Source organism: Mesoplodon densirostris, chromosome 12 (genome assembly GCF_025265405.1).
Source record: "Mesoplodon densirostris isolate mMesDen1 chromosome 12, mMesDen1 primary haplotype, whole genome shotgun sequence".
Classification (NCBI taxonomy): domain Eukaryota; kingdom Metazoa; phylum Chordata; class Mammalia; order Artiodactyla; family Ziphiidae; genus Mesoplodon; species Mesoplodon densirostris.
The window spans coordinates 8,842,617-8,867,419 of NC_082672.1; the positions used below are offsets into that span (position 1 = coordinate 8,842,617).

Below are 24,803 nucleotides of genomic sequence, written 5' to 3' on the forward strand. Positions count from 1 at the left end.
TCTTATGAGTTCCTAGTGGGAATCTCCTGTTACATACTCATAACAATGTGACATCCAGTGTTTCTAGAAAGGTACAGGCTGGCAAATCTTGTTAAGCGTTGTGGGTGACTGTGGACATGGATTTTCCCCATCAGCATGTGTCACTGCTGAACAGACTTTGTGTGGGGTGAGGATAAGAATAGTTTTTTAAACACAAATAGGGAAAATATCTTGTAAAAACCATTTATGGAAAGCAAAATCTGGAAACGGAGCAGCATGTTTATTCTCAATGAAGCTTTGGTTTGGTTTTTGAAGTTAGCACATTTTTGGAGCACATTCCTCAGAACAAAATACACAACCGAGTTTAACTTTTCAGGAATGGAGTTTGTGTCATTTTCAGATTTATGCAAAGTTATGAAATAAACTTGACATGAGCCATAAGCAGGGGAATAGAGGTCGAGAGAAGAAATTTTAAAGGAAGCAAAAAACCTTGCTTCATTCTCTTTACATCTTCTAAGTCATGTTTCACTCTGTGTGCCCCCGATACAAACTATCCCCACCCACAAAACTGTTTTAACAGAAGCCCCTCTCACGAGTGATGCCACGGCCTCTCCAAGGTGAACCCCCTGCGGTTGGTGTTTGGTTCCAGAGTGTCCAGCTTTGGGCAGGGGTCAGGGCTATGTTTTTTTAAAAGGTCTATACGGTGAAAATGATCTCTGCCAACAACATACGATGCTTATTTTACTTTTAAGAAAAGCTCATACCTCCTCGAGGGAACCTCAGTGACGCGGGTGTGAGAAATGACTCCTGTTCAGGCTGCCACAGGCCATTTGCTCTGCCTGTTTTCCCAGTGGGACTGGCAGCTTCCCCCCAACCAACCTGGCGGCCACAGCCTATCTCCCCAGCAGCAGCAGTCAACGTGGTGGGTGTCCACGGTGCTGTCACCGACGTGACCAGCCTCAGGGCTGCCCTGCACAGCTCTTGTTCTAAGGCCCCATGGGACACAACCACACTCCCCTCCATTGCAGAAGGCAGCACATCAGCGTGGGACTTCTGGGATGATCTCCAGCAAAATGGGCAAAGCTACCGAAAACACATGCATGGATCTCGCAGGAGTCAGCTGAAAAATAAATTACTGACCAGAGATGGCATTCCCCGCTCTGTGGCTCTGACCCTGTCCTGGGACCCTTCCAGCCTCCCATTTTACAGTGGAACCAGCGTCCGTGGAGAGAGCACTTTTACTGGGGGACCTTGGGGAGTGTCGTAGGGCTGGGTTCCAGGACAAACAGCCCTGACACTCAATAGCAAAATTCTGAACAGTAAAAGGAAAAAGACCACTGGAATGCCCCAAAATGACAGGGTCCCTGAGGAGGAGGAAGGCGTGAGTTTCCAGGGACAAGGAGCTCGGTCCCAGACGGCACAGGTTTCTGCCTGAGGTCCTGACCCACGCCAGGCCCACTCAACGTCAGCCATGCCACCCCCTCGGACTGTACAGGCTTTCCCCCAGGCTCCAGCCTGCTATCTAACCCTCCACTACAGGGGTTGAGAACGAGGCGAGGCCTGCTGAGCAAGCTTTGGGAACAGGGCTGAGGCTAGTACAGCCACCCACACTGAGTCCTCCCTACAGCACCTCCCAGTCTGTCACGAGCTCTTGCATGGTTCATTTTAATTGTCCTTCCAACATTTCCCGGGTGAGTAGGATTGATGTCATAATCCCCACGAGAAAACTGAGGTTCGAGAGGTGAAGTAACAGACCCAAGGCCACACGGCTAAGTGCCAAGCAGCGACCTGTATTCAGCCACTGATGCCAAGTTCCCTTCTCGTCCACCTACGCCTCTTCCATTCATGCTTTCCCCTTACCCACGAGCCATCCCACCAAACACTCAACCTCTTCTGCTAATGAATGTGGGACAAGGGTTCTGAGCTGGACAGGCCCCCTTCCGAGTGAGAGCGTAATGCCTTGCACAGTAGGCATTACCTTTGCATGTATGCGTTTTTTTAAATGGATCAGACAGTATACTCAGCAGGTAGCTAAGGAACCAGACAAGGCCCCTCCCCCAAGACTGTCCCAGACAACTGTCCCCAGACTGCACAGAGGCCACTGACTCTGGAAACCAGAGTGAGGTGACAATGTCATCCCTCAACACACAGCCCTCCATCCTTCAAATCTCTGAGTTTAGAAAAGCCAACCACAATTTTTTTCAAGTACTTTCAAATTTTCCTTCCTTTAAAATTCTGGTGATACATACTTTCAACAGCTTTTATAGATCTTTTATAGATCATCTGGGAGTCCTCTTTTAAGCTGATGCGCACATGAAGAAAAACTATTCATATGGTTCAAATTCACTCGCAAGGAGATTGTTTTCTCTCAGCCGTATGTGATAGCCTCACAGAAGCCTTCTGAAATTTTTCTAATATATCCCTGTAAATCTTTTATCTTGAAAACAGGAAGTCACAATTGCCAAGAGTAGTCAAGTTCACATCCACCAGTGCCGAGTGTATTTTAAACTTGGCAGGACACACTCCGTCCATCACTCTGGGTACCACGTAGCCAGGTAGACGTTGCACAGAACGGGTCGATCACAGAAGAACTACAGTGATTACACACCGTGGTGGTGCAGCGGTTAAGAATCCGCCTGCCAATGCAGGGGACACAGGTTCTAGCCCTGGTCCGGGAAGATCCCACATGCCGCGGAGCAACTAAGCCCACGCGCCACAACTACTGAGCCTGCGCTCTACAGCCCGCGAGCCACAACTACTGAGCCCACACGCCACAGGTACTGAGGCCTGTGCACCTAGAGCCCGTGCTCTGCAACAAGAGAAGCCTCAGCAATGAGAATCCCGCGCACCGCAACGGAGAGTAGCCCCCGCTCGCTGCCACCAGAGAAAGGCCGCACGCAGCAACGAAGACCCAACGCAGCCATAAATAAATAAATGTATAAAAATAAATAAATAGAAGAATGTCTCTCCCGATTTGTATCGCCAGCTATGCAAATTGGCAAGAACTCTGAAACTGGAGGGAATTAAAATCTGTTTTTATCACAAAGAAAAAAATCCAAAATTCAACATGACGCTTTGCCCATTTACAATTCAATGCTAGTTAAACGTGTAGTTTCTGAACTAGGCTTCTGCAGGCTCAGAAGTAGGGGTCTGCATCTGAGTGTACCTCTCACTCCCGTGTGATTTTGAGAATCCTCCCGAACCTGAATTTCCTCCTCTCTAAACTAGCGTCTAGCGCACTGGGTTTTGTAATCGAATCCACGTAAAGCATTTCACATCGTACTGGCATCTATGAAGCACACAGTAAGTGCCTGTTGTGTTTGTGGTCATGATAAAAATGAAATCACCCATTTATCAGATTCAGTGGGTGGATGGGTGGCTCCTTCCAGAAAGTGAGCTGTGGGTGTATCACAAAGCTTTTCGTGATGCCTGACACACAGTGGGCACTAAAAACATGGGTTCCAAAGAACCAGACGTGAGCAAAAGAGATGGACTTATTGCCAAAGCCTCTACAAATATGAGGCTGTCTCCATCCAGGTGACTTTTTTTGCACCATAAATAGAAAGCACTGTCCATTGCCCTCATCAGCATCTCAGTTACCATCTGAGCGGGTCCCTCCTCTTCACTGGTATAAAAGTACACGGCCACTGCTGTCTGGGACCGCTTTCCCTGGCCTGGTCTCAGCTAGCAGGACATCCTCGTTTTCCAGGAGAATGTGAGGGGTCACTCAGTCTAGAGCTTCGCAGAGTAAGTGGTCTGACCCACTTACGGACCAACCTGACTCCCACTGTGCTGACCTCCAAGCTCTGAGAAGATGGTCCTTATCCTCATCCCGGGTGCCTTCCGCTCGCCCAGCCTCTGCCCCAGGCAGCCTCCCTGCCCTCCCCAGGCAGCAGACCTCAAGGCCACCAGGGACACTGGTCTGAGGGTGGGCGGGATTCCAGCCAGGAGGCGCCGTCCTCAGGCTGCATTGCGCATCAGAACACCTGAGGGCTTGTGAAAACACACCCCCCTCCCACGTCTATCTGTCTGGGTGAGATTCCAGAGCTTGTATGTGCTTTTGATGAATAAGCATGATGAGGAAGTGGAGAGGGAGCAGGAGAGGGGGAGGGACGATGCGTCAGAGGGGGTGACATGAGCTCTCTCAGCCGGAGGAGACAGACACGCGCTTTGCTGCCTTCACTGTGAGTCTGGGTCCCCTGCCCCCGACAAGGGGGCAGGTCAGCAACACCTCACAGCGTCTGTCTGCCAAGGGCTCCTTCTTCCTGGCTGAATTCTGACACACAATCCTCCTGCAACACGTCTGATGAGTCCCAAAGCTCTGCAGGACCTCAGTACATTTAACGATGTACCGACTTGTTGTCTATTTGGACAGGCCCAGCTATTTAACAAGGAGAAAGGAAATCTCGTGGCTTCATTTTGGAACAGCATCTGTCAGAGCATCACCAACCTTCCTAATCTATTGGATCCCTACCAGGTAAGTCATTTGACAAGCATCCTCACAATAACCCAATAAACACCCCACTGACAGACATAAAAGTGAGGCTCAGAAAGATTAAGGGAGAATCTTGAAGCCGGGCAGCAAAAGGCACTAAGCTGGCATCGGAACCCAGGTCTGTCGGAGCTGTAGCCCTGGTTCTCTGCACTGTTATTCCGAAACTCACGGTGGCTGCAGTGTGGGCGTCGCCAGCAGCGTGCTGTGGCATAAGCGTGGCGCCTGTCTGGGACGAGGTCCCCCTTGGTGCTTCACAGACACCTCTGGTGAAGGACTGGTCTGCAGAGCCAGGCGTCACCATCTAAGACTTTCAGGCCGTGAGCACCCCTGCTTCAGAAGATGCCAGCTAAGTTCCTTCCCGAGGGCCTGGCTGCTCTTCAGGGCAGGTGGGTCCATTTGTTCCGTCAGGATCCACTCATCACACTATTTCCCTGACATTCATCCGTGTTTCCGTCTCTGAGGAGCGACCATCTGATGAAGAGCCAAGTACTTGGGCAGCTACCCCGATGGCCTGGCTGCCTGACTCATGCTGGGAGGCACTGTGGACACCAAGGGGAGAATGAGTGTGACAGGCACGCATCTCAACGTCCTTCAGAGACACCAGAACAGCACCCCTAAACCATCGCCTGGAGTCCGTCCATCGCTGCTGCTTTCTGAGGGGTTGGGAGAAGAGAGAAGGTCTTGAAAGAAAAAAAAACAACCTTGATCTCCCCCGAGCTAATCAATGTCAATTATGAATAATGTTAAGAATTGGGGAAGCCTCTTATAAAGCATTTAAAACTAACTTTTAATACAGACAAACCTAAGTGCCCTCCGTTTAAGATTTCTGCCGCCCCCTGTCCAGGTTTCACAGAGACTCCTCTTTCCTGCTTCCTAGGATCATGCAGGGACAGCCAGGCTGTCACCAGATGAGGAAGCCACAGGGAATCCTACTCAACGTGGGGTATAGAAAGGGGCAGTGCAGTCAGAGGCCAACCGCACAGGCTGGCACAAGGCTGCCAGCATCTGTGCCCCCAGTGGGGTCCTCAAAATCCAGCAGGACTGTCTCAGAAACAAAGCAAATGCTTCAGCCAACCCGGGACCACTCCGTTTTAACAATGTTGTTTTGTTTGGCTGTTTCACAAAACTGCTGGCTCGGGCTTCCCTGGTGGCGCAGTGGTTGAGAGTCCGCCTGCCGATGCAGGGGACACGGGTTCGTGCCCCGGTCCGGGAAGATCCCACATGCCGCGGAGCGGCTGGGCCCGTGAGCCATGGCCGCTGAGCCTGCGCGTCTGGAGCCTGTGCTCCGCAATGGGGAGAGGCCACAACAGTGAGAGGCCCGCGTACCGCAAAAAAAAAAACAAACAAAAAAAAACAAAACTGCTGGCTCACTTTACCACTGAACAGAGCTCCCCAGACACTTCACCAAGGTTTATGTAACAGCAAAGAAAATGAGCTCAATCCCCAGAAGCCTGGAGCATGGCAATTTAGCCCCAATCTCGGTTTTATCTCAACATTGCACTTGAATTTTATAGACTACTCTGTAATATTTTGGTGTTTGTTTTAAAGTCAAAAATAACATTTTAAGTGACCAACCATCAAGAAACCACTTCCCGTAGGATCTGCGTCGTTTATCTCATGCCTTCCTGGACTCCTGGCAGTGCCGTGTTCTCCCGAGTTCTGAGAAGCCAGTTTGAGAAGCCCCAGGGATGAGCGGTATGTCAGCAGCTTCAGGATGTCATCCAAAAACGTCAATCAGTGGCTGACTCTGACCCCTGTGGTGTTATGAGTATCAGTGAAAATTACACCATCAGTGGCACCGCACAGGACTGAGGCTGCGAAGGCCAGGTCGCCCCACGATGGCAGCCAGCAGGACATTAACGACACAGGCAAACTCTGCACAAGTTGGCGATGAAGCCGTGCTCCACTACCAGAACAGAAAATCAGCAGTCCTCTAACTGTTTGCATGGACACATCCCTCAGTCTTACAGATCATAAGCCCTTTGAGGGGCGTCTCTCCCTACGTTAAGCCGATAGTTTTTCTCCACCACCATGAAGGCAGAGCTAAGGTCTCTGTGTCCTACTCAGGGCAGTGGCTCAACTACAAGCCTGGAACAGTGACACAGCTGCTGACGTGCTGAGCCTCCTGCACCAGGGCCTAGGGTGAGCCCTTGCCTGGGCCCAGCTCACTCGCTCCCCGTCCCTGGCCCAGCCTCACCTGACTCAGGGTGGAAGGAAGGATGGGGACCTCCTGCAGATGACCCGCTGCCAAGCCTCCTCCACGAGGGATGTGAAAGCACATCGTTAGAAGCATCTGCTGGGCCCATCTGGTGGTGCTTCAGTTTTCAGCCACACTTCCTGAGGACTCAGGAGGGCCACAGAAAGCAAAGGAAGCAAGCAGTCTTTCCTGAGCTCCTTAACGGCTGAAATGTGGACACCTGGCGTTGCCTCACCCCACAGAGGACACAGAGCCTGCTGGTCGATGTAAGCTAGGAGGAAGGTGTGTTAAAAATTCTAAGAAAAATTATTCAAAGCTTTTTTTTGGTCTGGTTTGTTTTAGTCTAAAGCTCTTCTGCATTTGTTTCATTTGGGAGTAGGATACTCAGCAATGCAGTTGTTTTCTGGGTATGAAAGACCTTTTTCTGTTGAAAGGCTATTCATGATTTCAATTTTTAGCGCCATCCAACATGTCATTTGCAAATGAAAGATCCAGTTACAATACATGAATAGGCTGACAACTGAGAAAAGAAAGTGCTTTCTTTCAGGACTGACCTCTTCGGCTGCAGGGAGCCTATATAAGAAGCTGCCACCCTCTTCAGTGACATCACTGCCCCTCCCACCCTCTGCTTCACTCAGACATCGAAAGAAGAGCTGGTGACAGATACGCAGTCAGAAAGTGGCATCCAGCCCCCGGGCCGGTAGGTTTATTAACTACTGCAGGTTCCTCTAAGACTTGAGAGCAAGGTCGGCCGACATTCCATTCAAGGCCACACACGTGGGGACAGTGGGGACAGTTCATCTCCCCAGCTGTCCACAGCCCCTGCCCCGCCCACTCGAAGCAGCCACTCATCAGCCTCTGACATAAGCGCCCGTCCATGGGAGGAAAGGGCCTCTCTCACAGTGGCTCGTTTCCTAACAATTCACTGAAGGGGAAAGTCCGTGCACAGATATTTACACTCATCAGTGTAGACATGGAGACGAAACACCACAAAATGTGGGTTTCAGCCCTGCTGTCCTGGAAGGCTGATCACCACTGCTTCCTCTTCCGGGCAGCTGGCCAGCGCCGAGTCCTTCCCACGGCATTCTTGTTTGGGCTGAAACTCCCGAGTTACCACCCAAGAACGTCTGGCTAAATGACGTTAAACAGCTCTGCACACAAGCCTCTACTGCCTACTTTTTATGACTAAAGAACAGCCTCTAAGGTTGGTGAAGTCTAACCGCATTCTGATGTGAGAGGCGGCTTTGAAACAGGCACTCACGTAAAGAGACCTGAGCCCCAGGATGACCGTGGAGAGGGGTAACCCCACAGCAGGTGGATCTGACTGTGTCTTCACAGAGCAGCCAGCCCTGAGGGACTCCAATCTCCAAATGCATTCAACGCCATCCTTCCCCCAGGCCCCGCCAGAACGGGGGCAAGAACTAGGATCTCTGACTAATGACAGCACCACAAAGTGACGACACAGTGGCCTGCCCGGGGCCAGCCCCAGAGTCAGCAGCTAAACGAGATGGGGGTGCCCGACCTCCTGACACACTGTGCGTCCTCCAGAGCACAGGTGTGGAGCAGAAGCAGCCTCCAAATTTATTTCACTCAACAAACATGTCTTGAGCACATACTATGCGCTGGGCCCAGGCTCTGGAGATACAAAGATGAGTAAATCATTTTGCCCTGCCCCGGAAGAGCTCGCCATCCAGGCCAGGAACCACAAACCAGGTCTGCCCTGTGAATTGCACACTTAAAAAAACACTAATAATTGGGGCTTCCCTGGTGGTACAGTGGTTCAGAGTCCCCCTGCCGATGCAGGGGACACGGGTTCGTGCCCCGGTCCGGGAAGATCCCACATGCCGCAGAGCGGCTGGGCCCGTGAGCCATGGCCGCTGAGCCTGCACGTCCGGAGCCTGTGCTCCGCAACGGAAGAGGCCAGAACAGTGAGAGGCCCGTGTACCGCAAAAAAAAAAAACAAAAAAACAAAAAAACAAAAAAAAACCCCACTAATAATTGCATGAGAGAGCTACTGAAAATATAATATCACAGACATTATTAATTCCCTGTGGGCCAAAGAATTGTTAAATTGAAACCAGTGTGTGCAAAGAGGACAGTCTTTGATCATAATTAGAAAGTTTGAACTGGGCTACACTTAAAGCTCAAGTCCAACACTCAGCAGCCCCAGGATCTGGCTCCAGGATTATCTGACGACCGCCCAGGGCGGCAGTGCTGTCTGTGGTTCGCCTATTGCTGTACCACACAGGCTACTCTTTCCCAGAGTCATACACACACACATCAGTTTAAGTGAGTTAACACACCCATCTCCTTGGCTCATCTGGCAGAAAGCCTGCCATTTGCATCCACAGAAGGGGAGGGTGCCACTTCCAGTGTATCACTGGAGACAGTTCTTTATCCTGGGCACCTTTGTGTATTCAGTCACAACCCCAACACCCAGAAACTATAATTCAGTGTTTCTTCCTTGGCTAATACGCTTCCTGGATTTGCTGACCTAAGACACTCCAAGTAGGGTGGAGACTAAGGCAAACAACCATTTCTCAGGAATGCTTCCCAACTGCTTGCGAAGCTTAGGATCACTCATTTAAGTGACTTAGTGTCATTAATTCATGAAATTTCAAAGCTGAAAGGAACCCTAGAACCTTAGAAGGAAGCTTAGAACCTGAGAAGGTTCTTAGAACCGAGCCTGGAGCCTTCCTGGGGAGCCCCATCATTGTATGGCTGAAGGGCTCAGAAGATCAGCTCTCACTGTTGGCTGAGCCTGAGTCTGGGCTGCAAGAGTGTGCAGTGGAGATGATTATGGTTTGATGGATTAATTATGCTCTAAGGTAAGAGATTAGGGAAGGAGCCCATCTCAAGACAATGGGTTAGAATGTTCAAATTCCACATCAGTCACATCTATATAAACAAACTAGCAAGAAAATGTACCTGGAGATGGGTGCTCATTTTGATGAACTACTGATAGAAAAGACCAAAACGCATGCTCGGGGCACGCCTTCCTGATATGTCCACAGACATTTCCTATGAAAGGAGTGCCAGGGAAGAAAGGAAAGAGGCCAAGCTTTGGTTTTCGGGGTTTCATAGTTTCACTGTTTCAGTGTCAAATAATTTGACACCTGTTCAAATCAGCTTTTGAGCCAGTTCCTATGGGGGAGGGGAGGCTCCAAAGTTGAATCCAACCCCAGAACAGCCTTCGGGTCTAACCACGCTTGCAAAGAAGCTTTACGTGTCTGAAGTCAGCCTTAAAGAGAACAGCAACCTTTCCTCAGAGCCAGGAGGAGGGAAGGGAGCCGTGAAGGTTTGGAAGTCAAGAGAGGGAAGACAAGAGATGTCACCCTGATGACCTTTACTTCCCAGGGAGGCAGGAAACAAGGTTACTTGCTAGAAGTGAGAGGAAGGCAGGTGGGGGAAGGAGCCTGAAGAAAGTGGCCAAATTTTGGACTAGCCCCTGTGGGAGAAAGAAAGGAAACTGAGTAAGACAAATGCCAAGCGGAGCCGAGGGCCCAGATGAAGTTAGAAAACCAGCTCTGAGAAGCTGTCACAACGCGTATCAGCTTAGCTCTTTATTTGTCCCCACAAGGCTCAGCAGTTAGCACACAGGAGGGAAAACCAGAGAGCTGGGGGGAGGGGGGTGTCTGGCATGGCCATGCTGACCCAAGTGCAGTTGAAATTCTGGGGACCCAGATAAACTAAGCAAGAAATGAGCCAGGAGATGGCTTCTGGACTCTGGAAGGGGGAAGGGTCTACAGACACAAAGCCTGATTGGATCTGAAACAAGCTTCTGACACGAGGGCACTGAAGAAGTGAGATGATGGGGCATTTCATGATTCTAGATTGCGGAGGGGAGCAACTTCATCTTAAGTGACAGGAGTGAGACCATCAAATGGACCATTGCCACGGAGGTGGGTGCAGTCCAGGACGTGGGTGTGGCAAGCGCACAGTAAGCCAAGTGCCCTCAAGCTATCTAGATTCAGGGAGCAACCTGGGGACCAGGGGGTGACTGTGATAAGGAAAGGAATGGCTGGACCACAGGTATCATGCCAGTGTTGGTTGAAAATGGCCTAAGAGAATTGTGAACTCTGTGCTGAACTTGAGTCTGAGCTCTAATTTAACTGTAAAAAAAAAAAAAAAAAAAAAAAGTAGTAAGCTTCATGAACTAAGTATAATGAATGTAAAGAAAATATGAGGCATAAATCCGACTTTTATTTTATGTCTAGTTTGGGCACCATAGCTTAAGGAAAGCACAAAGGACTAGGTTTTTAGAAAACCATAACATTATTAAAAGTACATGTGATCCTACTGAGAGCTAAAATTTCCCAGATGAAGAGCAAGTGAAAGCAGATGAATTGCCCTCTGAGTCCCTGGGCTGGCTGGAAGCAGAGGTGGACCCTGGTCCTCATCCTGGACCGTGGTCCTCATTTTGACTCCCAGTGCCTGGTTCTGCACAGAGCAGATTACCCAGATCCCGTCACAGGAAAAGAGCTACAACAACTTCAGAAAAGCCTGCAGGAAAAGCTAAATAATAGGATTCCAATATGTGAAGGGACCTGTAACCTCTCTTCCCTGGGGACAAAACAAAGGGAGATGGGTTTACATCTCAACAGGAGAGATTTTACATTTACATACTAAGAACACTTTCTAACAAAAAGATGAGATGAGCTACCCAAAGAGGAAGTCTAAACTTCTGCCCTAGAGTTGCATTTTTGCTTAGTCCCATCATTTTCTGAGAGTGTCCACATTTGCTTGAGTGACCATCTGAGAATCACTCAGGTCCAGCCCACCTCCAGGACTCCCTGCACGTTTTTCCTCCCCTCCTGTGGCTTCTCAGACAGTCCCCATAGGGTCTCAGCCATCTTATTGGCACCTCCTAGGCTCCGCCACCCTGCTTGTTCTATTTCACAAGCTGTTGGTTTTTCAAAGAATTTATGATTATGTTACAGGCTAAATTTTGTGTCTCCCCACCCCCCAAATTTTTATGTTTAAGACCTAAACCCTAGTTACCTCAGAATGTGACTGTGTTTGCAGACTGGGCCTATTAAGAAGTGATCAAGTTAAAATGAGGTTATTACTAAGGTGGCCCTAATCCCATCTGACTGGTGTCCTTAGAAGGAGCAGAAATTTGGACACACAAAGATACCAAGGATGCATGCCCACAGAGGGAAGATAAGCCAAAGAGAAAGACAAACCTGCTGACACATCAGGAGAAATCAAATCTGCTGACACCTTAATCTTGGACTTCTAGACTCTAGGACTGTGAGAAAATAAATATCTATTGTTTAAGGTAACCAGTCGGTGATATTTTGTTATGGCATCCCTATCAAACTCATACAGGTTGTATGCATTACTTTTTGCTTACAGGTTTATTATCTTTCTTTCCCACTAGAATACAGTCTTCATTAAGGCCATTAAGGCCCTTGTCTATCTTATTCACTATTGCGTCTTTTGCACCCAGAACTCTGCCTGGAAAGCCGCAGGCCCTGAATGAATTAATTAAATAATCAAAGTCCTATTTTTAAGTAAAGACAATGAGGTCAAGATAGATTCCAGCCAGCGAAGGAGGCCTTCTGAAATCTGAACTGAAACCACTGTTTCCAGCAGAATAAAAGAACGGATTTTCCTCTGCTTTCAAATAAACACCGGAAGAACGTGAGGTATTACTGATCAAAGCACTAGAGCCAACCCTTGGGGCCTCACACCAGGTGCAGATGCTAATGTCTGCGTTTCTAGGACAAATCCCTTCCTTTGCATGAAGATACCTGGAATTCAGAATAGTACTTCTTTTGTTTAACAGGATTATCATATATTAACAATTTCCTCAGAAAAATAGCATAGCATATTTTCCAGGCCATATTAAAAAAGGTACAGATGCATGTTGATCCCTTATTGATAATTTCTCATAAATTATTTTTTTAATTTTCATTAACAATGAAATGTAATTTTTTTCTGGAGCACTGTAACCAAGTCTATGCATTCTGGATATGCATTTTTTTAAAGTTCTGCTTTATATCATATACTGCAAAAGGTTTTGGCTAGCAATTTCTTCCAGCATCTTTTTTAACATAATGTATGGCAAATACAGAGTTATGTATTATAGCAGAGCATTCTTTGGCAAGTAGGGCCTGCAGAGTCTCCTGCAGAGAAAGGTTAAAGGATCTCACAGTCCATAAAACCAAGAGTGAGCTGGGGCATGATTGTCTGTGGTTCCCAATTCCCAGGGTTTATTCCCATGTGCTTACTCAGAAAGGACATGCACACCCACTCTCACACACACACCTGTTTCTATTAAAGAAGGCATAAGAAATTAACTACTTAAGAAAAAGTAAGAAAATTACTTGTTCTAAAACTGCCATTCAGAAAACTCTATCAGGAAGATGATAAAAATAAAATGGTTATTTAAAATACAAACTATAAAATTCAAATACAAGGCACAGTACATCTGTCAGTAAAAGGTTTATGTGTGTCTGTGAATGTTTACATGTGTATCTTTAGGGGAAGACAACCTCTGAAATAAACGTCCTTTCCTATTTTGCACATTTTCTAGGTGTACTACCCTCTTGACTCTTTTACTGTCAATGTCTTCCAAGGTTTGATCCTTGGCTTCTACTCTTGTCTCTCCTAATTCTCACCCACTCATCACTCTCCCTACTTTAGTTCTCCCTCTACAGCATGACTCCCAAACCCATGCCTACCTCTTGCTTCTCACTTCCAACTTTCAGGCCCTCATCTCCAATCACCTATAAGACATCGCCACTACATCCCCTCACGTCCAACGTATTTAAACAAGAACATATCACCTTTCCTAGAAATCCAGTTTCCTTTTCTGGTTGTTTTGTTCTTCCACTCCCTTTTTGTATAAAGCGGACTTTGAAAACTGCCTACACCCATCACATCTGACCTGAGCAGCAGATTAGGGTCGTTGGTTTCCGCATACTCACCTTCCTCTCAACAACAATACCAGACTGATGTATTTAAAAACACTGCTCCTTGCCTCACTGCCTTTGGGATATCACCCAACCACACTCTGAAATAACTGCTTTCATTTTGCATTATCGTTTAACCATTAAACAAATATATTCATGAAGCACACAGGAAACGTCAACACTTCTCTCAACAAGTAAAACAATATGGCCAGACAACATCAACATCCAAATGATAAAACACACATATATACAAATATGGAGCGGAGATGGAAGGCAGGTTATCTAACATCTCACAAAATGTCCCATGGATAAGAAAAGACAAAAAGCCTTGAGGCTGCATATTAGCCAATAAAAGCCACTGTTTGGTGGGCCCCATTCACGTCTGCATCCACAGGTAGAAGAGCTGTAAATATCCTCATCGGGCCAGGACTACCATCTCAACCACCATATTTGCCTGTTAACAGCGCAACAGCATCCCCAGATGTAGACGAAGACATGCCCCCACACCAGAACATGAAAGAGCAGTGAGGAGTGAGCAACACTGGCTGCAGTCTGGACCATCCAGTGCAGAGCAGATCGACCAAAACTGTGCGGCATGTGTGTTAGTTTAGCGATGGGAACCAAATGAAGGTTTGTGAGCACATGTGTGTGTGACGGAAGCACAGGCCTCTTTTGAGATGGTGCTTCAGTGAAGACACGAACCGGATGAGCAAATAGTACCTGTGACGGTTTCAGTAAATGGTCCAGGACCCTTAATGGGAAAACCATCAATCTTGATCCATTCACCTCCTAAATTAGGAAAATGGAACTTGATAGTTAGAAAGGAGGACTGTTGGACTGTCCACATTTCAGTGCATCCCTAAACGCATATTTCAACGGTCTCTTCAACAATCTTCCAAAGGATCTGCTCAGGCCATACAAGTGACTAGGCCCCTAACCTGTATGGACAACACACATGTCTGGTCTTTTATACATAGTTTACTCTAATGAGTACTCCGAAATTTAAGACAAAATGCTCATAACCTACATCAAAATTATTTTAAAAGAAGGGATAAATCTCTCCTAGTTTTCAATCTTTCAGCTTGGCATACAAGTCTAAAAATTTCTTGTTTGGGAACTCTTTAATGATTCTAGATTTGTATTGACCTGACGAAGCAAAGAATCTCCCAATCTAAGTCACAAAAATACAGCCTCCAATTCTAGATAAGACTTACCAGGCAGGCTTTCAGCTCTGTAAACTGGACGGCTCACTCCACTGTTGTTTTCTGCAGTAACCAGCACAAAGTACACTACCCCCGGCTCTGAAACATATGGTTTATATCAAGCCACCGTTTCAAATCTCCAAGAATGACAATTTAAGTCAGCGTCTTCCTTATACCAGTTATAACCAAATATAAAAATCTGAATTAAGTGACCAGTCTAACTATAGTTTTCTCTCTTTTCTTTAATCAAAATCACTGACATTCATCCCAGGCAACTGAAGCACACCTGACCAAAAGAACACAAAATTTATTTAATACAAAGTACATGACATGTGTAATAAACCTGCATTCATGAATAGTCAACAAGAAAAGCTTTTGCGTTTTTTTAATGTGAAATCAATGTAGAAAACAGGCATGCAGTGTCCACTAGATAACTGGTTTAACCCACAGTGTTAGTAACTACAAAGAATATTTCCCAATGGAAACTCCAAATGGCAACCTCCAAAAATAGTGAGAAAATTTCAGGGTAACTCATAAAATTTAGTGCATGGGAAATCTTCACTGCAATAAATAAAGCTACACGGAATTTTCCTCTTTTCATAATGAAATATTTCCCTTACTATGTATGCATGCTGTCTTTGACTATTTCAACAAAAAGTCTAGAAAAACATTTCCTGGGATCTTGGATATGCTAAGCTTGAAATAATTGGGCTTCACTCTTTGACGTGCATCTACAGGTCAAGGACACGTAGCAAAGGTCTCTTTGGCTGAGATCCTGAAGTTGCTGGGATGCAAAAGGAAACCCAGACACCGTGTTACAAATGGAGGGTACCCTGAACTTGCAGCTTCAAAAAGCAAAACTCTAGTAGTGCTGGTTTTCCTCCAAATGAATTATTATCTTATGAAAGGTAAGTGAAGGTGCCAATTCCTTGAAGAGATGAAAGTTTGTGGGCATTTGAGGGCATGAAGGGTTGGAGAGGTAAGAGCTCTGTCCAAGGCAATAACGTTAATTGCATTGCTCAAAGTGAGGAACGTTCCTTTCACAAAACTTCAGTTCTCAAGCCAGAGGCCCAGGGGCAGCCACACATCTGGTACCCCTGCTATGCTCAAGACTGGTCCGCCTTCTGCCTGACCATGGCAGGGCCTGGTGGCATTGAGGGCTTGGCACGACCTGCCGGACTAACTGGGAAATGCTCTAGGTTCAGACAAAAAGCAAAACCAGGTTTCGCCAGGCACTTTCTCTCTTCGCTCTGAGCTTAATCGTATTTCAAAGAAATTTCATCAACGTGTCTCCGATTCTGTTCAGTTAACTCATCAGAAAGATGCTGGGGAGACACTCTCAGTTTGCAGTGAGTTCTAGGGCTTTCTTTCTGCATGTTTTTCTTCTCTGCAGCAACCCTAACAACCCAAGGGTTGAGCAAGCAAATGTGACGCTGCTCGTGCCTTTGGTGGGATAGAAACTCCATTTAACCTCGCAGTAGGACTCTGTGGGGCCCTAGTGACGTGGAGGAGATTCAGATCCAGTGAAACGTATGTTTCGCTGGAACCATGAAGACGGGAATCTGTCCCTCTTTGTCTCCCCTCCGTGCACTTTCTGCTCTGCTACCCAGAAAGCTTAATATCACAGTGCAGGAGGCGGAGAAGGAGTAAGTGTACTGGATGGTGACCAGGAAACTAAGAAGCCACAAGCTGGTTTTGATCCACTGAAGGAACGCAGCAGAATGCTAACGTGGCTGGCGGGGAACCTGGTTGTCACAGGTGCTGACTTCTGTTACTTCCTATGATCCATCTTAAGGTTGGACCATGAGATGACTGTAGAATAAACAGGGTTTCAGGCCAGTGGGACCCAAAAAGCAGAAGATAGAGGATCCACTGGAGGCAGCTCAAAGCCTAAGTTCAAAACCACCTACATCTGCACTTATAAAAGAATATATTTAGGCAAAATGCTAAATACCCCAAACTTCCAGAATCAAATCTAATGGCGAGAAATGTTATATCTTTGAACCACATGTGGCAAAGCATGACACATCACACACCCCTACAGGGACATATTATTTGAGTAATCCCTAATTATAAAATGGTTTATAAATTAGAAATCTCAAGATCAGGCTACAGACTTGTCCAATTGTCAATTTCCTGAGATAAAAAAGGGTTGATGTATTTTCCAAAAGCACATCCAGAAACTAAAAATTGTTCCCTACATCAACGTGGAGAGAGATCCAGGAATACTGGACTTCAAAGGCAGGTTGGGGAAGCCCATGGGCAAGATGAAGGCTGTTGCTTAATAGCCACTTGACCTTGGCTGTCCATCCCCAAAGAACCACTGGGTACCATTTCTGTCCCACAAATAGTCACCCTGAGAATGGAAGGAGAGTGTAGGTAGGTGTACAGTTAGTTCTGACAGGGAACAAGACCAGAGTTTCACTTACCCACATCCTCAATAAGGAAGGAGTGTGTCTCCGCATTCACCTTGATGTATTTAAGACTTTTCAGTGACTTCCCATAGGCAATGTTGTAATGCTCCACGGGTCTACTGGTAGCATCTTTGGGTGGGTCCCACGTGACTTTCAGGCCCATTTTAGTGGACAGCAGTTTCACATGCCTTGGCTTCAGTGGGTGGTCAGCTATGCAAACAGCGCAACTATCAACTCATGGGAAGGGCAGATTGGGAGAACGAATTTTTTCCAATGTTCTCTGACATTGTTAGCAAAAGAGCAAATGCCTTTCCATCTGTCTGATCCTGAAGACTTTAAGTACCGTCACATTTGGACATCATTACAGTGCGCCAGCAGAACAGGCATACCAAACCTACAAGCTTTTATGCATTTCAGGGAACTGTGGGTGGTAAATTTAAACCAAAAGTAAGATAAATCAAAAGAAACGCTAGGCGATCTCCAGCTTGATCATGTTGCCTTGCTAGTGCAAGATGAACAAAATAGTAATTTGACATATTCTCCAGAAGCATTCATGTATTAAATAAATTCTTAGGATTTTGCATGGTACAGCTGGACAATCTTTCAAACAGCTCTGAGAAAAATAATATAAAACTCTCACGATCAGGAAGAATTGCCATTGTATCCAAAGTGAGATAACAGAATCATTCGTTTCCACAAAGAAAACAAACCAAGGTCAACACCTTGAAAGAGAGGTAACCCGCTGGTTTTATCTGCATGTAGCTAATTTAAATGTTTCCATATTTTGTCCCAGAAGGGGAAGGACAAATTATTAAGAAGCACATTTTTATCTCCAGTTATGAAGTTCCAAAAGAGTGTTCTTGATTTTCAAAAATAACCAAAATGAAACATAATATTTTGTCAAACAAAATATCTCAGCTCATAATGTAACCGATATTGCAACGCAACATAATATAAACAGATGCTAATATTCACGCAACAGTCAATTCTGGGGCAAATCTGGATCTGAAACTGATTATTCAATGATGCAAGGCATTCTCAGGGGGTAAAGTCATCTTAAAAACCCAGAAACATTTAAACTTAGTAACATTAAGAAAAATGAATTTAGACCCTCATAGAAGAAGAAAGGGAAAAAGGAGTGTTTCGTGATGACACATAGATTGGTTAGTATGTGATTGTAACACTAATGAAGATTCTGAACAAAATAAGTGTGGCTGAGTCTAACATATATCACTTATTCTTCCCAAAATTACCCTGCTGCTTCAGGCGTAAAAATGATAAGAGAGAACTCCTGGAACCCCCACTGAAGAAGTTCAAGGAATGAAAAAAATAAGAGTATGAATATAATAATTTTCGAGGCACTAGAGAAAGAATGTCCATTTTGGAGACAAAAACACAGTGTCAGAAGATGAGCACGGACCAGACCCCAGAAAGCATTCCTTCCGCAACGTCAGAGGTGAGGGTCCTGTAAACCCGAGATGGGAGAAAGCACAGACAAGACGCTTAACACCATCGGGGAAATTTTGAGTTGAGGAGACAATAAAGACAGCACTCTAGTGAGTTTCTGGATATTTAAAATTAGCAATCATGGCGACTCTGCCATCATTTTCACTGACCCTTCCTCGCCTACGAGAAACTTTTCAGGATTTACTTTGTCTGAGGACCGGGGCTCCCTTTCCTCAGTTTCCTTTATTTCTCCCAAGGCTTCACTACAAAAACCTCCCCTCCTTCTCTGCCACGTGTTTGACCTTTTCTAGTTGCAATCCCCATTTCCCACAAGAGCAGAAATCATTCCCAGGAATCCAATATTTCACCCTGACCAAAATATCGGTGGAAACAAAGCAAGGACTCCAACACCATGAAAGGATGTTCATGGTTAGGTGATTCTCCTAAGGAAGAAAACAAATGAATGAATAAGTGAATAACGCTTTTCTTTACAGTTCAATTCCAAACCTCCCTTCAGACAGATGGTCTGAAAATGTGAGACTTGCGAAGCCCTGACACCATCACGTTTTCCTCTGGGTGCGAGTGATTCAATCAGTACACAACGGCCTGGGTCTGAAGATGCTTTATGATCATTACTGACGTCTGAAAAGAGGAACAATCTATAAATATGCTCATTGTTCATTCCTGCTCTGCCTTACATCTGTCCTTGGACACAGCATGGAATAATTTCTAAGTCACATGAGAATCGCAGTCAAATGGTTGCATCAGCCCAGCACAGGGGAACATTCAAAACCTCAAGGAGCTCCAATAAGACAAGGAAAGTAAAGAAGAACAAGAGGCAAATCCCCCTGGGTCGCCAAAACCTAACGCATATCATTGCATTCCGCTTACCCCATCAGTTTCCGAGCGTGTCCACGCATGAGTCTGTTTGTTCTCCTCTTGCCAATGATCAAGTACCATCAGTGTGTCTCAACTCGATAACTGCCTGCATCAGCATTTGTGCACTAAGAAAAAGGCCATATGGTGTAAAACGACTCTCAAGTATAAAAATGGAAGAGGGAAATGGACAGGAAAAGAGGGCTTATTGAGTGCCTACCACCTGCCACCCTCTGCCCTGAAACTTACACTGCAGTAGGTGCTCTTAACACACACAGCCTGGGAGGTGTTATTTACTCCCTCCATGTGGCAGATGAAGAAAGCAAGGCCTGGAACAGAGAGGTTAGGAGAACTGCCCAGAGTCACACAGCTGTGTGGAACAGGGGTGGAACCAAATGCAGATCCTGCTGTGTCCAACTGCAAAACCAGGCTCTTCCCAGAGCTCGCAGACCCTCAGACCCTGTCCCTGCTCATAAATGACCAATGACCACACTCATGGAGAATTAATTCAGGAAGCCACTAGTCTCCTGAAACCAACTGTGAGGCCTCCAGCTGTGTTTATCATGTGATCCGCCATCTGTCCCACCTTCCCTTGCCGTTTTCCCCTCTGGGGGTTGCTCTGCATTCACCTACAGTCACCTTGCTTCCTGCTGCCTGTACCCATCCTCTCCTCTCTCTGGAAGGAATGGAGTCAGTGAACAATACTTGCATTCTTATAACAAAATCTTAGGCCAAAGGAACGACTTTCTAATGGTGACATTTTAGGCCTTGGAGAGTTACCTAATAAAGGTCGTTTTTGAACACGAAGACCTTGGGGACCCTGGAATCATCCCTTAGAGGCAGCCTTAGGGTGAATCTGCTTGTAAAATCAGTCCTGAATTTAAGATTCTCCAAAGGCTTTAGACCAATGTACCATAACCCGTCCCCCCACCCAACTCCCTAACACACACAAATTGGGCCAAGTAAACAAAATATTACAGTGACTTAATTAAGCGACATTTTCATTCCCTGGATTCTCATCAATTTTTATATTTAAAATTGGTATCATTGTTGATGCTGCCTAGTCAACATCACCCATGCCTCAGAAAGGCTTGGACGAAAAGAAGAACAGGAGGGCTACATGAAAGGAAATTTGTGGTCATTCCAGGCCTACCCCTCCCCCCTCCAAGTGCCTGAGCTCTGAGAGTATTCATCAAACCAGCCTCTATCTAAGGAAGAACCATTCTAGGCAGGTACAGATCAATGTGTGTGAACTTGGATTACTTGACCGAAGACTTATTCTTGGGGCTAGAAACATGGCAGTTTGTTCTATTCCTGATCATCGTTTTGTAGGTCTCATGACTTCATTCCTTAAATGTGAAGTAGAGACATAAGGAGCGTGAAATTGGTTTCAGGGTCTGCAGACAGCATTCTGGGTTCCAGATCAGCATTCTGGTAGCATAAAGTTGATACATGACATACACTGGCTCCTTATTTATTTTTAAGTGTTCTTAGAAACTTAGAACAGACCCTCCTGTCTGCTAGATAAATGAAGCACAGAACCCTCTTGTAATAGTTTTCAGTATTCTCATCTGATGAAGATGATACAGGGGTTTACTCTTTAAAGCCATGTATGCCATGAACCGCTTCTCCAAAGAGAAGGACAAACCCAAAGTCAAGAGAACAGGAATCACATGACCCAATACAGGGGATGTTGGGAGGGCATCTCACAGAGTGTGTGTGACAGGTTAGGGCTGTGACAAGCTGTTTTTTCATCTCCACAGAAGGCAAAATGAGGACGTGAGCTCAAGCTGCACCCTAAGGGATTTCAGAGGAAACAAAAAGAATTTCCTGTCCGTGTCTTTCCCCATCACCCCCCATTAAAGGCTGTCTTTGATGGAGACAGATGGTAAGGTGCTCGAGACAGAAGCAGCAGCCAGCAGAGTCTGCTATGACTCGAGCAATTTCACACCATGACAGAGTCATCCCACAGTTCATACCAGTAAACCTCATCCAGATTCAAGAATGTTTTACCAGGTACTGAGTGGCAAAATGGTATTTTGATGATATTTCAGATACCTGGTAATTGCCAAGCTAGATATCTCCATGCCATGGCTCCCATGAGACCTCTACTGGTCCGTCTGAGAATGAAAAGTAGGGACAGTCAGCACCCAGAGTTCTTACTTTGGTCTAAGCTCCAAACTCCAGGTCTCATTCAAGAGGGCCCTAGCAGGCCAATTTGGTTGAAGGGTCCACGTATGGATCCACATCTGTTCAAGGATGGATTTCAAGATTCCAAGGGCTCCGCAATGTCGGTCCTCAGAGAGTCCTCAGAGTGGCCTCAAGGGATTCTACAGGGCTGACGAAAGCCCTCGGGAGGGCAGGGTCCAGAGCTGGGTCCCACGGCCGGCCTGATCTGCCCAACCTCTACAGGGCTCATTTATCATAGTGGACAAGGCTCAGTCCCTCACCTCTCCCTTCCCCACCTCCCCACTCTGGCACCTCTCTGGGCATCGGATACTGACCACACACTCAGTACTCACTTAAATGGCTAATGGATTGAAGAGAAAGACGTTAGAATGGTTTAGACTAATGAGGTCAACCGAGGGTCCCCAACCCAAACACCTCCAAGGACAGGAAGATGAAGCAAATAAGCAAAGACATATTAAGGAATGTACACGCTGACCAAAGGCACAATTTACTTTCTGGCACCTGCTGACCAAAAGCAATTCAGGATCCGGATTGTCCAATATTCTGGGGATTTTTTTCTAAGAAGCTAGAAATCTTGATTTTTGTGTGAAGTGTCCCAATTTTATACTAATTCACTTAAGTTTTAAGAAACACTATATGAACACACACACACACACACACACACACACACACACACACACACACCAGCTGGCCAGACTCAGTCCACTGGCAGCCAGCTGGTGACCTCTACCTTAACTCCAGAAGAAGCCTTTTAGTTGCTGATCCTGACAACTTCCCAATGTCCTGTGTGAATGCTGAGACTCGCGTGGGAGTCTGGGTCCATCAGTAAGAGCGCCAGGTCAAGGTGCATGCTAAAGTCTGGAGAAGAACCAGCACTAACCCAGCCCCTGAAGGCTTGAGGTACAGATCTGTTCAAGGACACATTTCTCACCTCCAGAATTCCCTCTCTCTCCCAAGAGACCCAAAAGCTGTGAAAAAAAAACTTGCTTAGGCTCCAAGGAAGTAAGGAGGACCCATCTCAGGATGAGTCTAGGGAGGGGAGTGTGAGGTGCTACCTAGGCTTCAACTACTCGTACAGTCAATGACTTCCACATGCCCAGCTCTGCCCTAACCATACCAGACGGAGAGTCCCTACTGCCTATTTGATAGGCCCATGTGAGTTCCAAACTGAACGTGTTGAAAATGAAACTCTTGGTTCAGACTCACCACCCATCCTTAAGGGTACACACCTATCTGCAACAGCCGAAAATAAATACGTTCCTAGAAAGGGAGCTCTGTCAAGGGCTACTTCTCAGATTAAGAGAAGGAGAGTTCAGAATCCATTCATACAATGAATCAAGGATAAAAGTGATCCAAAAAAATGACACAATCCATGGGGAAATCCTGCTTAAGACTGTGATTCAGAATAGTAGCTGGATCTTTCTGGATCCAAAGTGTTGTGTTTCTTTGTTTTGTTTTGTTCTACTTTTAAAAAATATCCTCCAGTTACTTCATTACATTCTCCAGACAGGCAAAAAGAGAAGGGAAGGGAGATGGATGGCAGACGTGAGGGAGAAGTTGTGAGACCACCATTAACCTGCCTGCAAGCTTCCTCTGTACCTGCTCCATCACATCCATCACATCCAAGTTGACTGACTTTAGTCAAATCCGCTACACCAAAGCGTCGGCACACAGAGTTCAACGAATATCAGAGGAATGAATGAATACTTTGAGCTGGATTTACGGCCCACCTACCATCTAGAAACAGAACAGTTGCTGAAAAACAAGCTCAAATCCTTTCATTCCTGTGACTGCACTGGCCAGAGCAACCTCTCACAGAATCATCTAGACAAGGAGGCTACCCCCCAGCTGAGGCAGGAAAATCCACCGATAGAATGTTAATTGGTAGAACCCAATATTTTCTGAGACAATAACTGATGCAGTCATTACAAGAAAAATAAGCATTTCTTCTTTGAGTTTTCTACTGCATACTTACTGAGGGAAATGACTCAAACGATAGTTTGATTTGACTTGAAAATTAAATCTGAAAAATAGATTTGTATCTCAAAACTCACGGTCATATTGTACTACACAATGTATAGATTGACGTTAAATAGCAGTGATGGACAACGATGAAAAAGGGCCTATATGTTCCTCCTGAGCTGATAAATAACAAATCACATACAATTTTATCTCAGCTGACGAAATGGGTGAAGGAGCTCTGCCGGGGTTTGAAGGGTAGAGGACAAAAGCGGTCCTTATGAACATCTGAGCGCAACCAATTTAAGAGAGTAGATAAAGGAGTCAGAAATCCAACTATCAGGTTTATTACTGAGGAGGTTGCACTGGAGAAGGTGGATCTAATGTGTGACCTCCATCGCGCCTCCTGTCCCCGCTCCCGTCCCCCCTCCGGTCTCCAGTTCTGGGTGGACACAGCTGAGCCTGCAGAGCAGACCAGCTCAGGACCTGCCTCACAGGCTGGGTGAGAGCAACAGGCCTGGGCCTCCACCCAGCGCTCCCCATGGGTAAGCAGGATTGGAGCCGAATGCAGCCTTCCTACTCCAAGAGGACACCTGTGTGCCTGTCTCTTCTAATTCGTGAATGCCACCAAGTAGAGAAAGTAGACCAATGGAGACTGGGCTCTCACCACTCACCCCTCCAATCAGCACGCCTCAAGGAGGGTAGGGAGCACAGGATGAGGACAGAGGCCAAAGCAAACATCAGGAGAGGACAATGGAAGTCCCGGAGCATCCCCAGAAGCTTGTTCCCTCACCCCACTGGGCATGACCTCAACCTGAGGTCAAGTGTGGCTGCCTCTTCAGAGCGAGGGTCAGGACCACTTGCCTCCCCTTCAGAGCCTCCCCCAGTACTAATCACTGTCCCACCATGTATCTTCCTGAGGTCGTAGGTGGGGACTGCCCCCCCGCCCCGGCCGGGTGCCCAAAAAGCTCTGAAATGAGGAAGGCTCATTCTTTAACCAAGTCCAAAGCCAAGTTGACCTCTAGCCTGAAAATCCACTTCTGGCCTTTCCTATTTCAATCCCAAATGTTGCCCACCTCATGGTGTCCAAAATAGCCCACGGGATTTCAGCAATGAGATGAAATG

At 46.5% G+C, this 24,803-nt stretch overlaps 1 protein-coding gene across 3 annotated transcripts in view; it reads right to left on the reverse strand.

Annotated features, from left to right (window-relative positions):
• Window positions 1–24,803, reverse strand: part of FNDC1 (fibronectin type III domain containing 1) — a 99,460-nt gene that overhangs the window by 55,762 nt on the left and 18,895 nt on the right. Inside the window, exons 2-4 of one of the 3 annotated variants that reach the window (XM_060114998.1) lie at window positions 17,223–17,417; window positions 14,806–14,892; window positions 14,312–14,380 (exon numbers count right to left, since the gene is read on the reverse strand). The exons of 1 other annotated variant lie outside the window; for it this stretch is intronic. In XM_060114998.1, the coding sequence (XP_059970981.1) occupies window positions 14,312–14,380; window positions 14,806–14,892; window positions 17,223–17,417 (351 nt within the window). The remainder of the gene's footprint in view (window positions 1–14,311; window positions 14,381–14,805; window positions 14,893–17,222; window positions 17,418–24,803) is intronic. One more of the 3 variants, XM_060114999.1, reaches the window with a different exon arrangement.